Source organism: Miscanthus floridulus, chromosome 8 (genome assembly GCF_019320115.1).
Source record: "Miscanthus floridulus cultivar M001 chromosome 8, ASM1932011v1, whole genome shotgun sequence".
Lineage (NCBI taxonomy): Eukaryota > Viridiplantae > Streptophyta > Magnoliopsida > Poales > Poaceae > Miscanthus > Miscanthus floridulus.
This window is the reverse complement of record NC_089587.1, coordinates 90,553,737-90,571,128: the sequence shown is the minus strand read 5'-3', so window position 1 is coordinate 90,571,128 and position 17,392 is coordinate 90,553,737. Positions and strand designations below refer to the sequence as shown.

Here is a 17,392-nt window from a genome sequence, read left to right as displayed (position 1 = left end):
TGATGTTTTTTTGCAGGTGCTATCTGAGCTTGAAGGGGGGCTAAGACTAACTCTGAATTCCAGGGCTCTTGGGCAGAAAAGATGGGGACAAAAGAGCTTTTGTTCTTTGACCCATCTTCTCTTTTGTGAGAAGGAAGCCGGAGCCATGTTGCTAGAATTCAGGAATATGCCGGTGGATTGCAACCAAGGTTCAAATTTTCGGCGAAATTTTAGCCGAATTTCGCGACATTCGGTAATTTCAATGGTGGCCAAAAGAAAAATCCGAATTTTTGTAATATACTAATACATGTACTATATAACCTTTAGACTTATATTTTCTATTATTTATATTGCATATTCTTCTATTTAATAGATGTGTAGCCATAAATCATACTAATATTTATTTAGATCTATATATTTTTTTAGAAAAAGCATGCTTCATGTGCTAGTCTCTAAAAAAAATTTTGTTCAGGCAGCTGGTAGCCTGTACGCGTGCTAGTTGTATAGCCGTACTATTCCACTACATGTTTCCTCCAATCAGGCCCCGTTTAGATCCGAAAATTTATGGGTTTTGGGTACTGTAGCATTTTCGTTTGTATTTGGTAATTAGTGTCTAATTATGGACTAATTAGGTTCGAAAGTTTCGTCTCGCGATTTCTCACCCAACTGTGCAATTAATTTTTTTTTCGTCTACATTTAGTACTCCATGCATATGCCGCAAGATTCGATGTGATGGTACTGCACAAAAAATTTTGGCTTTTGGGGAACTAAACGGAAATATCAAGCCTGATCGCGCCAGTAGGCCATAGCGCGACTAGCTCGTCATTCAGTGGAGGACAGTGTGGTCAGTACTGTCATTGATCAACAAGTCACTTTTCAGTGTTCATGAGAGAACTCGACAGATGGCTTCGTATGGCTATACCCCACCAGTCAATGCGTATAGGGAATCATTCGTCTTGTCGGCCTGGTTCAAAAAGATGGTACGAAAACGTTGATCTTGGCTAGGCTAGGCTGTTCGTTCTAGTTTATGACTTAGATATGACCTCGGAGTGCCTTTTCTTTCCCTTTTCACTCTCTCTCTCCCTTTTTGTGACTTGAAGATATTCTACGGGAGGATATTTCTCGGTATTTCCAACCCTTCATAAGTTTATTATTATGTATGCTGATGCATTTATCTTTGTGAGAATGAGATTCATAGAGAAACCAGTAAAGTTTATATATTTCAAACAGTATAGTTCCATAAACAAAAGAATAGGAGACATATGGAACGGAATGGTACCTGAATAGGCGCCTAAAGAATAAAAGGAGAAAATGGAAAGAAACTCGATCATAAAACACGAATAAACTAATAAGGGGATTTAATTTTATTAAGATTGATGTGGGTTTGTTTAAGGGAAAATGAGTATTGATGGGTCTATAAACCTAACATCTACAAAACCTTATATTAATTATATTTTTCTATTATGTTATGCCATTATGTAAATCCTTGCCCCTCGGTTAGTTATATAATGTAAAGCAGGTGGGTCTCTTGGGGTTCGCACTGTGCGTAATTTCACCCCCTCAAACCCTTCTTCAGTCTCAAGAACCCTAGTTCTTCTATCCCACCCATTTGTAACACCTACTGCAAACATTGAGCTCCCTTGGTGCTCAGGAACACGATCAAACACCTCATTAAACATAGGCACTACCGGAAACAGTGACTTTACCGAGTGCCACTCGGCAAAGGCTTTGCCGAGTGTAACACTCGGCAAACAGCACACGACATCTACAGTGTCGGCAAACAGTTATTTGTCGAGTGTTTTTTATCGCGCACTCGGCAAATGGTTTGCCGAGTGTTAAATTTGACACTCTGGCAAAAAAAAAAGTGGTTTGCCGAGTGTTTTTCTAAAATACACTCGGCAAAGGATTATTGTTTGTCGAGTGTTTTTGGAAATTACACTCGGCAAACGTATTTTTCAAAGAAAAAAATAATTTTTTTCTCAGCATACCATTATTGTTTGCCGAGTATTTTTAGGAATTACACTCGGCAAACCTATTTTACAAAAAAAAAATTCTCGGCATTTTTCAGTTTAAAAGCTATCATACAAAACACTCAGTACACCATATCTGCATGCACATCATGCTCCTGGCAACATAATTCTCATAATAACCACATAAGATAGTTCTCATTAAGTCGCACTACATAATTATCAATGATGTCATGATACAACCATCATTACAGTCTTCATATATAATTCAACATAGCTAAAATTATTCATAGATCAAGTTCCAGCCTCAAGTTACATTCAGTGGTTCGAGAAACCAACACAGATGCTGCATTCGGGATGGCACAACCAAGAGCCAACGCATAGGCTACATTCTACATGTGTCATAATGCTTACAGCTATTAACAAACAATTCTGCTACACAAAATACTTCCATCCATTGCTTCCAAGTAGGTTGAAGCATGAGAGGACCCATCTGTAATCCCTCTATATACAAAAAAAAAAGGATAAAATGGGCCATTCATGAGAAAGACATTTTAAGCTTTGCTTTAAACAGCCTGACTATAGTTAACAATACTAGTATACAGATAACAGCCTCAAATACAAAACAGTTTATTTCCAGAACAATTAGTGGATATTTGGTTATCTTTTTCTCATCTTGGCTAATATTATTGCTACAAGATCACACTGGAAGAGTGCTCTGAAACAACTACTTGCTGAGATAGTTCTACCTGTAAAGTTCTATGTGGAATTTGACATCTAACTCATTCAAATTGTGGATTGTGCAAGATTATGTACGTGTTACCATGAGATATGTTGGCATCACTCATCTAAATCAGGGACATGTAAATTTTGACCTCACATTATCTTGTTCTGTAGTTACCGTACCATCAACAATACAGGCAAATCATAGTGTGTTCTGTAGCACATTATAATCATAAAGATATATTTTGGTATGAATATATGAGATACAAATATCAAGGTTGTGCAAAATAAATCTGAGGTACAAGAGAATGTTTCTTATATGATTCTCATGTGGAAATCAGGAAAGATACATATCTGATATCTGAATCTATGAATATATTATTATTTCAGTTAAGGAATAAACCATCAGTTCAAAGAACAAAGCAACCTTATATTAGCAGTAACAAGTCAACTTGTAGTAAAGTATAAATACTGCACTGTTGGATTATATCTCATACATTGTGCACCTAAGCCAGATGCAATGTAATTTTTGAGTGTGCCACACAGTACAGTTAATGCTTCACAGTATCTAGCAATAGATGAGGCCAGTAAGTGTGTTTTGCTAAATTATCTGATTAGGTTTTCCTCTCCCACTAAATTGTCAATCCATTATCTAATCATATTTGCGGACACCAGTTATAAATCTGGTGGTATACACACAAATGAAAATCCATTATCTACTAATATTTGCATAAATGAAAATGTGTCTTATAAATTTGCAGATGAGCAGATTCAACAATTAAGCTGTACTACTAGAACTTGGAATATGTGAAATTCTCTCAACTTGGAATATCAGAGCAACAGAGTAGTGTGTTCTATCACTGGCCTACATATTGTTGACTGAAAAACAAATTTAAGATTTAGGCATTTAAACCAGAGAAAACAAAACTGCATGAGCATCAGATCCTGTACAGGTCAACAAAGAGCAAAAATGAAGTGAGAAGGACAATCTTACCATGTAAGATTCTTCTTCCTTAAGCATGTCATATTGCATCTCTACATTTTTTCGTCAGCAATGACCTGCAAAAAATTAAGTAACAACATGATGGATTTTTTGGACCTTTAATTGCAAACAGACATTTTGATAAATCAGATCAGATGATAATAGTAGTGCATACTTAGAGAGCTGTACAAAAAATGCAGGTGCCCAATAAAATTCAATGCCTAGATCAAATTCAGGCCCCGTTTGGCAGGACTTCTCCACCGGCTTCGGGAGCCGTTTGGAGCCGTTTTCTACCAAACGGGGTAAAGTAAAATAGCTTCACTTGTGAAGCCCCTAAAAACATGCTCTCACAGTGATTTGGGGTGGGATGGAGCCAAAAAAAGTGGCTTCTCCCGGCTCCTCCTCCAGGCCCCTAAAAACATGCTCTCACGGGGAAGCCATTTTGCCAAACGGTTTACCAAAACCGCTTCAGCTCCACCGATGGAACTGTTCGTGGAGCTGAAGCAAAAAAAAAATAGCTTTACTAGTGAAGTGAAGCCCTACCAAACGGGGCCTCAATATTCTAGCATTCTATGGGGCAGAGGAACCTGATGGCAACTCTAACAAAATTTTTATATACGGACTAAAGCAATGACAGTTTTGATATTAGCAGTAGAAGAGTAACCTGACATTAGCAGCAGCAGTGGGAAAATGCTGAGGCCGACCCAGGAAGCTAGCTTAAGGGAAATAGCACCAAAACCAAGTCCTTTCTCCTCTCACCTTGTGTACACACAAGCACACTTCTCAACATAATCTGATATAAGACTTTTTCCCGTACAAGTATAAACGAAGTACATGCTAGACCATACCACCAATCTTGCAAAAATCTGAGATCCCAACAGTTCGCTGCCGTCGCCTCCGCCACCACCCACCACGAACACACTAGCGTCGCCGCGGAAGGAACAAGGGAAAAGAAGAAGCGGCACCCGCAGCCCATACGCCGCGCGGCGGCGCCATGGCCAAGCTGCAGCACGCCACGGTGGTAGCGGCGGCGACCCATGCCACCAGGTCCCCTTCCAAGGCGACGCCAAGGCCGCGTCCGCATCCTCACGCTCCCTCCTCGACCAGGATCCAGTAGGTCGCGTCCCCCCGCGGCGGCGACGACGGCGGCGGCAAGGACAGGCTCCCCCCCCCCCACCAGGTGGTGACTCCCGCCCCACGTCCGCTCCCTCCTCGCGCTCGAGGACCCCAGGCCTAGGTCTAAAGATGGCAACAGGCCCTGATACCCGATACCCGACGGGTATTTGATCCATTAGGGGATGGAATGGGATCATATCTTTACCCACAGGCATATAAATGGACAAGAATCCATCCCCGATGGGTATAGCGGGTACGGGAACGTTCCCTGTTTACCCGTCCTCGTTACCCGTTGGGGAACCCGACTATTTGAGCTGTCATGCGAGTATTAGGCCCAAAGAAACTCAACATAGGTATTTTGGCACAAATCTGAACAATCATATATAAAGTTTGTGTGTTCTAGGAACCCTAGTTCAATTTTAGCTCACCATCTCCGCCAGCAGCACAAGCATGCCTGCCTCACGAACGCTCGTGCCCCTCGCTTCCTTAGTTCGGTCTCTCTGCCACCTTTGCTCGTCCTCCTCACAACCTCGCTCCTTCTCCTCGGCATCTCCGAGACTCCGACACTTATACCCGGGTGAAGAAGAAACGTCTCTGATTGCAAAACCGCGACCCCAAGTGTCCTTGTTTATCGGGTATGCAGTACCCATCGGGTATCTGTTACCCGACCGATGCCCGACGGGTACGGAGATGGGCAAGAATCTATACCCGAGACAGTTAACGGAGACGGGGACGGGATGAATTCTCCGTAGCGGGGAAGAGAACGTTACGGCGATACCCGATGGGTACATCCCCGTTGCCATCCTTACCCAGGTCCCCCACTGCCTCCGCCTCCTACTAGATCTGGTCGCCGCAATCGCCTGCTTTGCCCTCGCTGCGCTCTTCTCTGCCCCTTCCGGGAAGTCAAGGGAAGGGATAAGTCACGGGTGGTGGAAAGAAATTTCTTATATATATATATATATATTTATTTATTTATCAGGTACAACGAGTTTGCCGAGTGTCATAGATTTGACACTCGGCAAACTCTGTCATGGGTGGTGGAAAGACATTTCTTTTTTTTATATTTATGAGGTACAACAAGTTTGCCGAGTGTCCTAGATCTGACACTCGGCAAACAAAAGAGTTTGCCGAGTGTTAGATATTAGACACTCGGCAAAGGATTTTTTTATTTTTTATTTATTTTTCTCTTTTCATGGAGGGACACGTGGCACGATGTTTGTCGAGTGCCGTAATTTGTCGAGTGTTTTCCATATTTGCCGAGTGCCGGAGTTTGCCGAGTGTTTTTAGTAGAATTGCCGAGTGTCAGAATGTTTACCGAGTGTTTTTAGTAAGACAGTCGGCAAATAGAGAGTTTGCCGAGTGTCAGAATGTTTGCCGAGTGTTTTTAGTCTGGCACTCGACAAAGAGATGGTTTACCGAGTGTCCGATAAAATACACTCGGCAAAGAATATGACACTCGGCAAAGCCTTCAATTCCGGTAGTGAGGGAATGCTGCACAAACCATTCAAAACCTTGAGTCTTTGAGTGCTAAGCTATTTAACTCCACGCACGATGCTAAATTCACCAGTCGGTGACATGAATCATCGACAATCTGCCTCTACAAACCGAATATGACCGCCTCTACAAATAGTTTGTGTAGTAGTGTATTGCTATTCATCTCTTGATTCAAAGACAAGAAGTGGCTCTGTACTCTTGCTAGCTGACTTAGAGTAACCTGGCGACATCAGTGCTTGGTGTTTGGCACATCTATGTGTCAACACACACGTATTCCTTTGTTTTGGTAACATGATGGCAGAATCCTCTGCCTGATTTCATCCTCCCCAACAGATTGTGTTAGTGTACTACACGACATGCACGTGTTGTTGATCCTTCAAGTCCTAGTAGCTCCTTCTTCGGCGCCGCGGCAAGTCCCCCCTTGCATTAAATCTTTGCTCCACAGGTCTATATGTATTTCTACAAATAAACCATACAGCAAAAGTTGAAGTAGTCCTGTCTACTTGTGATTGGCAGCTGGTGGAAAAATCCTTCACTTTAACTCACTAGGAGGGAGCTAGTGTTAAGTGTTTACTTCTTCATGGTTCAGAAGATCATAGAGTATGAGTGGATTAACAAGGAGTAGCAACTACATCGAGCAATCGCTCGCCTCTCACGCCTCCGGCACAGCCGGCCTATTCCTTCTTCTTCTTCCCCCTTTCCCCTCCGCACGTCTCCTCCCTCTTAACAGCTAACACGCTCACTGATTGTTACGACATCGTCATGGGCCGGCCTTCCACTCTGGGCCTTGATAACGTGTACTGGGCTTGATCATCCGCCTGGGCTGGCCTGGTACCATTCTTCCTTCCTCTCCATCCGCCATCTTCCCGCCTTCACCCTTGTTGATATCAGCATCTCCTGGTACCATGACATTCCTCCCATCTTGAGATCCAGCTTGCCCCCAAGCTAGTGCCGCCGGGAAAGTAAGCTTCAGGGCTTGTTCGTCCTCCCAGGTTGCAAGATGCTCGGGCCATTCCGACCAATGACCAAGGATTTGATCAGAATGATGAGGTTCAGTACGATGTTGTTGCAGAATCTTCAAGGGGTACTGGAATGGAGATGGAGCAGGGGGAATATCAGCAATGACCTGCATAGAAGAGCTGACGGCGAGTTTGAGTTGAGAGACATGGAAAACTGGGTGCACTGAAGACTCTGCCGATAGTTGGAGTTTATAAGCATAGCGCCAATCTTCTGAACAATCTTGAAGGGACCAAAATAACGATAAGACAGCTTCTGATTCACTCGATGGGCCAAACTGGACTGAACATAAGGTTGTAGTTTGACAAACACCGATTGACCCACTTGAAATGCGCGTTCAGTCCTGTGTTTATCATCTTGATGTTTCTGACGCTGCTGAACCCGAAGAAGTTGCTGATGCAGCAACTGTTGCATAAGACGACATTCTTTGAGCCAGACTTGCAGATCAACAACAGCACAATCTTGGAGATGATCAATACCAAAGTGACGGGGTTCATGACCATACAGTACTTCAAAAGGTGTGCATTGCAAAGAAGAATGAAAACTAGTATTATACCAATACTCTGCTAGAGGTAGCCAATCTCGCCATTTGCTGGGACAAGCATTGACAGTACACCTGAGGTAAGCTTCCAGACATTGATTCACTCTTTCGGTTTGGCCGTCCGTTTGAGGATGATAAGCTGTGCTCATTTGGAGTTCAGTGTTGGACAAACGAAAGAGTTCTTGCCAGAGATTGCTTGTGAAAATTTTATCTCTATCAGAGATCAAAGCAGAGGGCATACCATGTAGCTTGAAAATATTATCCATGAAATGCTTGGCAATTTGCAAGGCAGTGAAAGGGTGAGTTAAAGGTATGAAATGGGCATACTTGGAGAATTTATCCACCACTACTAGAATGCAGTTGCATCCCTTAGATAAAGGAAGACCCTCAATAAAGTCTAGACTCACTGTTTGCCAAGCCTGAGAGGGAACATGTAATGGTTGAAGTAAACCTGGATATTTCACCCTTTCAGTTTTTGCCTTCTGACATACCAAGCATTGAGCTACAAATGCTTTAACCATCTTCTTCATTCCATGCCAAGCAAATAGTTTCTTGATTTTGATATAAGTGACCAAAAAATCTGAATGACCACCAATAGCTGAACTATGCAAGGCAGACAGTATTTTCTGTTGCACAACTGGACTACTAGTCACCCATATCCTATTCTTGTATTTGATGACACCCTTGTCCAGCACAAAATGACCTTGTATAGCAGACACACTGAGAGATTGCAACAATTTAAGAGTAGGAGGATGAGTGCTATAAGAGTCTACTATCTGCTGAACCCAAACTGGTTGTGAAACTAAGAGGCCATAGAGTTCAGAGCAGTGATTAGCAGCAAGTGGTAATCTAGACAAGGCATCAGCAGCTGAGTTATCAGTACCCTTCTCGTACATTATTTTATAATTGAGTCCCAACAATTTAGTGTATGCCTTCAGCTGACATGGTGTAGTTAGTCTTTGATCTATCAGATTTTCCAAACTTTTCTGATCAGTCTTGATAATAAATGGTGCATGTTGCAAATAGGACCTCCAATGATCCACTGCCATTAAAATGGCTAGACATTCCTTTTCATAAGTTGCTAAACCTTGATTCTTGATGCCGAGAGCTTTACTGATATAAGCAATTGGGTGACCTTCCTGTTGCAAGACTGCTCCTATTCCTTTGGCCGAAGCATCAGTCTCAATAGTGAAAGGTTTAGCAAAATTAGGCAACTGTAGAACTAGTGTAGTACTAAGAGCCTCTTTTAGTTGCTGAAAAGCAGTGTCCTGAATAGATGTCCACTGAAATAATGTACCCTTCTTGAGCATATCAGTCAAAGGTCTTGCTATGACACCAAAATTTCTGACAAACTTTCTGTAATAACCTGCTAAGCCTAGGAAACTCCTTACTTCCTTAACAGTAGTAGGGATAGGCCACTATTGAACATCTTGTATCTTTTTGGGGTCAGTGGCTACTCCTAATACACTAATGACATGACCCAAGTACTTCAACTGAGTTTGAGCAAAGGAGCACTTAGACAACTTGATCTGAATATGATGTTCTGTCAACAGATCAAACACAGCTTGTAGGAGAGCTAAATGTTCAGACCAAGTCTTGGTGTAGACCAAGATATCATCAATGAAGACTACAACTCCTTTTCTCAATAGAGGTGCCAAAATGTAATTCATGGTTTGTTGAAAAGTAGCTGGTCCACCGGTCACCCCATATGGCATCACAGTATATTCAAAATGACCATGATGTGTTTGAAAAGTTGTCTTGTACTGATCAGCCTTTTCCATCAGGATTTGATGATAGGCTGTTGTCATATCCAGAGAAGTGAACCATTGAGCACTAGATAATTCATCAAGGATTTCATCAATGACAGGTAATGGATACTTGTTTTTAATTGTGAGAGCATTGAGTCTTCTGTAATCAACACACATTCGCCAATCACCAGTTTTCTTTTTGACCAATAGCACTGGAGAGGCAAATGGACTGGTGCTCTCTTTGATCAATCCATTCTGAAGTAACTCATTAACTTGTTTCTCAATTTCATCCTTTTGAGCAGGATTGTATCTGTAAGGTCTCAATCGAAATGGTTGAGCACCAGGGATCAATGGTATAGTATGATTAATATGTCTGGCAGGAGGTAACCCATTTGGCTTTTCAAAGAGGTGCTGATACTGAGTAATAAGATTGTGAATCTCAGCAGGCCAACTGCTAGATATGTGGGGAGATTCCATCTGAAACACTTCAACTATACACCACAACTGATCCTGAATATGAAGTTGAAGCATTTCTGGAGCAGTGATAATTGGACATTGTTGCAGATTGGGTTGGATTCCCACAAGCTGAATTGGGTAACCCTGGAACTCAAAGGATAATAACTTGTTCTTCTAGTGTATTTCCATTGGACTATACTGTTCAAGCCAATCAATGCCCAAAATAATATCATAACAATGTAGTGGCAGGATTTTCAGATTCACCAAGAAACAATGCCCTTGAATATAAACAGGACAGTGGAGTAGTTCATGAGTACATTGCAACAAGGTGCCATTGGCTACTCTAATTTGCACAGGGGTATTCAGAGGTGTCCAATTAGACAGTTTAGCAGCGAGAGATTGACTGATGAAACTGCTAGAACTGCCTGAATCCAACAGCAACAACACAAAATGATGAGACAATTCACCAACTAACCTGATAGTTTGCACATTGTCAGTGCCTTGAACCGCTGACAATGAGAGTTGCATCAAATCTTCACCAGAATTAGAGTGATACTGATCTTGAGCAGTAGAGTTGTCAATAAGTTGCCACAGCTCTTCCACTAGATTCAAGGACACCATAGTGGAACACTTATGGTTGGGGTTCCATTTGTCTCCACATTTGAAACATAAACCCTTAGCTCTTCTATAGTTGTTGATATTCTGAAGCTTCTCCTCCACACCTGATAGCTTAGCTGGTTCGACAGGTTTGATAGGAGTTGCATTTGACACTGCTGTCGCCACACGAGATGTATGAGGAGCTAACCATTGTGGCTTGAAAGCTCAAGCTCGAAAACTTGAAGGTCCATTGGTACCGTGAGATTCGGTGGAAGACGAGTCTGACAGGACCTCTTCCTACAAAAGGGCCAGAGAACAAGCAGCATCCATACTGGAAGGGCGATGAACTAAAACAACAGCACGAATTTCATCTTTCAAACCATCGACAAACCTACTGGTGATAACATGAGGGCTAAAACATGGGTCATGAGCCAGAATCTGATTAATGAGTTCATCAAATTTTTCAATATACTCAGCTACTGTGGTGGTCTGTTTGAGTCTAAAGAATTGACGATTAAGAGAGTTTTGCTGATCACGCTCAAAGCGACTACAAATAGCTGCGCAGAGATCAGACCATGAGCAATGCTGCAAGATAGATTCTACAGATTGTGACCAGAAAGCAGCCGAGCCTACGAAATTCCTCACACCTATCTTCACCCACAAATGCTCAGGTACAACATAAACATCAAAGTATGACTCACAACGTTTCTTCCACAATTTGGGACTCATACCATTGAACTTAGGAAACTCTTGCTGAGGAATAGCTTGATTCAGAGCAAAAAATTGCTGAGCACTGAAATTGGAGGAAAATGTTGGAAGAGGTGAATTTGCACCTTTGACCGGGGTCGGCACGATGGTGGTGACCACCCCGTTGCCAATACCCCGGTGACTGTGTTGTTCGCCGTGGCCTAACGGCCCTGAAGCCGCCTTCGATGAGGACGCAACCAGATGTGCAGTTGCCGGCTTCGTGAGTCGATGAGGTCGTTGTCGAAGACCTACTTCGCCCGATCTATCGCAGGCGGGTGCGAAATCAGGTGATCCACCTTGAGGCGTAGATCTGTCACGGATTTGTGGAGGTCGTCGACCTTGGCATCGATCTGAGGCCGCCACACCCCCACATCCTAGAGCGTCGCGAGGTTGTCGGTCAGTGTGCGCTGAATGGACGCTTTCTGCGTCTGAAGCTCTTTCATCATATTGGCGAGGTCGCTCAACTGAATCTCCATATGGTTGATGCGTTTCTGATCATGAGTGTGATACTGAGGGCAAAGAAGGTAATCAGGAACTGATGCCATATTAATCGATGAGAAAGAACCAAGGATTTGGTGGAGAACAGGAAATTTGGTGGAGAACAAGGTGGAAACAGAATAGCTGACCGCGGTGTTCCCGCCGACCAACTCAACTTCGGCGCGGACCTATGGGACCTCACGAACACCACGCGAGGGTGATGAACAGAGATCAACCTGCCGTCGGGGATTATGAGTCTAGATCAAGGCGAGAACAGCGACAGCGTACCTAAACAACGGCGAGGCGCCGCCGAGCCCACCGGATCGGTGACCTCTGATACCAATTGTTAAGTGTTTACTTCTTCATGGTTCAGAAGATCACAGAGTATGAGTGGATTAATAAGGAGTAGCAACTACATCGAGCAATCGCTCGCCTCTCACGCCTCCAGCACAGCCGGCCTATTCCTTCTTCTTCTTCCCCCTTTCCCCTCCGCACGTCTCCTCCCTCTTAACAGCTAACACGCTCACTGATCGTTACGACATCGTCATGGGCCGGCCTTCCACTCTGGGCCTTGATAACGTGTACTGGGCTTGATCATCCGCCTGGGCCGGCCTGGTACCATTCTTCCTTCCTCTCCGTCCGCCATCTTCCCGCCTTCACCCTTGTTGATATCAGCATCTCCTGGTACCGTGACAGCTAGGTAGACAAACAAAACAGCTAGCTTTATTAGCATGCATAGATTACTTACTTCCCTAGAAATGCAAAAGAAGAAGAAGAAGAAGCTGCAAAGAAAGTGCAGATTAGATACACCCATATATTGCTTGTATGACACTGTGATCGACCTGCTGGTACATGCATGTACCACACCATTATTCTCTTCTCGCCAACAATGTCGAACTGGACAGCACCAATCAACAAGGCGGCCAGCCTCCCAAAACGGCAAAAGGCGCAGCGCGGCCGGCTATATAAGTCCATGCCCATCCTCGGGTCCAAACCACACATACATCAGCAATAGCTAATCGAGCATCACCTTAGCAGTAGCTAGCAGCTCCTCTCCATCGTGGAAGGAAGCCGCGCTAGGAAATATATAGACTCTGATCTCTCTTCTCTAGCAACGCTAGCTAGCTAGCTAACTCGGCATCGCCGTCTAGCTAGCTAACTCTCTCCAGTTCCTGTTCCCTGTTCCTGTTCCTGTTCCCCGTCGTCAGCAATGGCAGGAGGCCTCTTCTCCATGGCTCACCCGGCCATCACCCTCTCCGGCATCGCAGGTAAACAACCTCTCGATCGATCGATGACGCCGGGATATGGAGGAGACATCCATATGCTTCAATTCGTGTGACCGTTTCCTGCTGCTTTTTATTTCTTATTTTGTGGGATCTTGACATGCATCACCTTTTTGTGGTTTTCAATTCATTCTGGTGTCGTACGTTCTGCTAGATTTTGTGCACCTGTATTCCGACATGACGACTGCCTTCTCCTTCCTTCTCAAATCCTTCCTTTTCGTCGTTTGTGCCATTGCACTGTAGAGCACACACGCCTTTCATTGTCCCTGTTGTAGGCATGCATGCAGCTCACACAGGACAACCAACAGTCTTGTCCATCATCGATCAAATAATACTTGAATATATGTAGCTTTAGCATCAGTTTCACCTTTTGTTGTTGTTATAATACACTTATACTACTACATCTTCTTTAACTTTCTGATGCTCCCCGGCCCATTGATCTACTTTTTCTTCAATTCATTAGCTGTGATCACGGCTCAGGTCATACTACCCTTGCAGTGCATCAGTAGTAGTAGGCTTGTGTTAATTTGTTGCTAGAACACACATGCATCGCCTAGGTGTATTCCACTGAAGAATGGTAGGCGGAGTGCATCAGATGCATACATACATACATGCTGTTTCTTGAGGGTTTGTAATACTATAGATCCATATATTTTTGGGTATTAGATCACGAAATGTAATTGCAAAACAGCTCACAACGTAACGACGCACTATCTAAGAATCAGTACTATATGTGCTCTATCTATCCTTGTTTGGAATGGTTATGATCGGTTGGGCAGCGAGGAAGGCGTGTGCCTGCAGCCTTTGCCATATTAGCCTATCCTTACCCTAATAATCATCACGCTTCCCTATTGGTGGATGAAGAATATACTCCTACTACTTTTACTGAAAATGATATACTGACGCGTATCCTTCTCTTCTTCCTTAATTTGTGCAGGAAACATCGTCTCCTTCCTGGTGTTCCTCGCACCAGTGTAAGTAGAACCTTTCCCTTGCTGGGTCGTCGTCGTTTCAGACTTGATTTCATTTCATGATGAGCGAGATAGATCTTTGAGTGAATCGATCCAAGACTGACGAACCAACGAAACTGCATGCAGGGCGACGTTCCTGCAGGTGTACCGGAAGAAGTCGACGGGCGGGTTCAGCTCGGTGCCATACGTGGTGGCGCTCTTCAGCTCGGTGCTGTGGATCTTCTACGCGCTGGTGAAGACCAACTCGAGGCCGCTGCTGACCATCAACGCCTTCGGCTGCGGCGTGGAGGCGGCCTACATCGTCTTCTACCTGGCGTACGCGCCCCGGAAGGCGAGGCTGCGGACGCTGGCCTACTTCTTCCTGCTGGACGTGGCGGCGTTCGCGCTCGTCGTCGTCGTCACCCTCTTCGTCGTCCGCGAGCCCCACCGCGTCAAGTTCCTCGGCAGCGTCTGCCTCGCCTTCTCCATGGCCGTCTTCGTCGCGCCGCTCAGCATCATCGTCAAGGTGGTCAAGACCAAGAGCGTCGAGTTCCTGCCCATTAGCCTCTCCTTCTGCCTCACCCTCAGCGCCGTCGCATGGTTCTGCTATGGCCTCTTCACCAAGGACCCATTCGTCATGGTAAGAACTAAGAACTAGTAGCTAGCAATTGGCGGAGCTTCCTTATTACTGAACTGAAACACCTGATGATGATCGATGTGATAACTGAATAATAATGGTTTTCAATTCAGTACCCCAACGTCGGCGGGTTCTTCTTCAGCTGCGTCCAGATGGGCCTCTACTTCTGGTACCGCAAGCCCCGGCCGGCCAAGAACAACGCCGTGCTGCCGACGACCACCGATGGCGCGGGCGCGGTGCAGGTGCAGGGGCAGGTGATCGAGTTGGCACCCAACACGGTGGCCATCCTGTCGGTGAGCCCCATCCCCATCGTGGGCGTGCACAAGATCGAGGTGATGGAGCAGCAGCACAAGGAGGCCGCCGTGGCCGCCGTGGCCGCCGAGACCCGCAGGATGGCCGCCGCCAACCCGGACGGCGCCATGCCGGAGGTCATCGAGATCATCCCCGCTGTCGCCGCCGTGTGACCCAACGCCGATCGCCGCCAGTCACCACCACGCACCGTACCCTGCTAGCTCGGATCGACTCGGACGACGGCGACGACATGGGCTAGTGGCAAAAGTGGCTGGCAGCAGCGGCGAGCTATATAGCAGAAGACTACTCTGGCATGCAGGCATCATCATCTAGTTGGTCGATCGATCGGTCGTTTAGTTGGTTAATTGTTGGATTATTAATTATTGCGTGTCTCGTGTGTGTGTGTGATTAATTAGTTACTACCCTTGGCTCAGTTTCCAGTGTGAGTGTGTGAATCAAGTCAAGTAGTAGTAGTTTGTTGCATTGTTGGATCGATCGGACAATGCAAATAATAATTATGGTGGTGAGCTAGTTGGCTTATTAGATGACGATGCTATGTGTGTGCTGTAGCAGTACGTTGCAGTCTTCACTCCTACATACATGGTCTTACTTGGTTGATCGATTAGGGCAAAGATGATAAGACTGTAACATGCAGAGCATCTATTTATACCTTAACATATTCTTTGTGTGGTTAATTTAGCTTGTTTTGGATACCCGCAAGAGCGCAATTATTCTAGCTTTTTTTTTTGTTTATTAGTCAACCCAACGCAGGTTTGACCAAATATGTAAACCAAAAAAAAAAGAACTAGTAATAATAACCATCGTTAGATTTTTCGAATAAATAAGCATCGTTAGATACAAATGTTGATACAATTTCTCGTAGCAAACATAGCTATTTAATCTTAGAGATACAAATGTTGATACTATTCTCTAAAAACAAACTTGGTGAAACGCCTAAAGGAAATTAGGCTTAATTAGTTTTCAAACTAGTATTTCACTCTTTCAGCTAGAGACGCACACAGGTAAGTACATCATTCTTTGATTACTGCTGTATTCTGTCAGTTATATATATTGGTGAGGGTTGACTCCATAGTAGAGTGTGTGTGTGTGTGTGTCGGGCGGGCGGGCTCGTCGTGGTCGTGGCAACAAAATAAAGGGGAGGAGAAGGGACGGACGGCCGGCCGGGCGCGCAAATGGTAGGCGCCGGCGTGCTGCAGAGCATGATGGCACGGCCAGTCGTTTCAGTCAGTGATTGGCCTCCGATCCGATCCGTAGCAGTAGCAGCTTACGGGTAGTAGGCGCTTTTCCTTCCTCATCTCTCGGTGTCGATCGGATAGGTAGCAGTGGCGGCCGGATTCTCCGCTAATCCCCACCCCAGTGCGCCACGTCCGATACTCCGATCCGCCGGACTGTGGCGCGGACCAGCGTTTGTCAGCTGCGCCTATGCAAAAACACAAATCGGCCCAAAGCCCAACCGAACGGGCGGCGAAAAACGCGCTTGTCCATCCAGAGCAACTACAGCGTGAACGAAGAGGCAGAAATTCCAACAAAGAAAGCCAGATTTTTTTTTTTGGTCTTCTCACCACCGGAAACACTGAAATTGCATCGGAAGTCATTGATTTATAAATGATTATTATATATACAATATATAACATAAGAGTAAGGAAACCCTTGTCAGACAAACGGTTCTCACCTCTCAACCAATCTACATTACCATCTAACAGTTCTTTTTTCCAATCTAACAAATGACGCATGGATTGATAGTTTTCGGATAAGTTTTCTTTCGAGGAGTCTCTTGAGGCCTTGTTCATTTTATTCCCAAACCAAAGGGTTGGAGAGGATTGAGGGAAATGAAACGAGGCTTGAGGACAACATTGTCTGATAAAGTGGACAGTCACAACGCGGCGAACGGACTCAGCATCTTAGACCTAAGAGAATTGCTGTGTATTTTAAGACTGCATCTAGGAAAACTATAACAAGGTGAAAAGTATCCCAGATATCTCATTATAAATAGAAGCCGGATCACTGACCTGCAGGGGGAAGGGATAATTTAGGGATATTCTACACACTACACCACAACACTGAGATTGGCGATGGACGATCTAACGTTAAAAACAGATACAACGATAGATGATCTGTCGCTCAAAAGTTATAGCGACAAACTTGCATAGACGGTGTAAATCCTGTCGCTAAAAATCTTCAGCGTCAGACAATACTTTTAGCGATGAACAATCTAGCGCCCTGAATATTTATAGCGATAGATAGTTCGTTGATAGTTTTTAGCGACAGATGCTCTGTTACCAAGCATATACTGACATACCATCCAATAGCCCATGTATTTATAGCGGCAGATTATTCAATAGGACAATATAAATATACAAAAAATA

General features: G+C 44.5%; 1 protein-coding gene and 1 long non-coding RNA gene across 3 annotated transcripts; one reads left to right on the top strand and one right to left on the bottom strand.

Annotated features, from left to right (window-relative positions):
* Positions 1-2,282: 2,282 nt before the first annotated feature.
* On the bottom strand, positions 2,283-4,781 carry LOC136472910 (uncharacterized). 2 transcript variants are annotated; one of them, XR_010762450.1, is made up of 4 exons: positions 4,500-4,781; positions 4,316-4,410; positions 3,664-3,728; positions 2,283-2,450 (listed from the first exon to the last, which is right to left on the bottom strand). It is a non-coding gene; the product is annotated as an uncharacterized lncRNA (long non-coding RNA). The 2 variants fall into 2 exon arrangements; XR_010762449.1 differs by having other exon boundaries at positions 2,283-3,728.
* Positions 4,782-12,858: 8,077 nt separating this feature from the next.
* On the top strand, positions 12,859-15,553 carry LOC136472909 (bidirectional sugar transporter SWEET11-like). Its single transcript, XM_066470609.1, has 4 exons — positions 12,859-13,112; positions 14,065-14,101; positions 14,225-14,717; positions 14,828-15,553. Exons 1-4 carry the CDS (start codon positions 13,055-13,057, stop codon positions 15,176-15,178), a joined length of 939 nt encoding a protein of 312 aa, XP_066326706.1. The 5' UTR covers positions 12,859-13,054; the 3' UTR covers positions 15,179-15,553.
* The last annotated feature ends 1,839 nt before the right edge of the window (positions 15,554-17,392 follow it).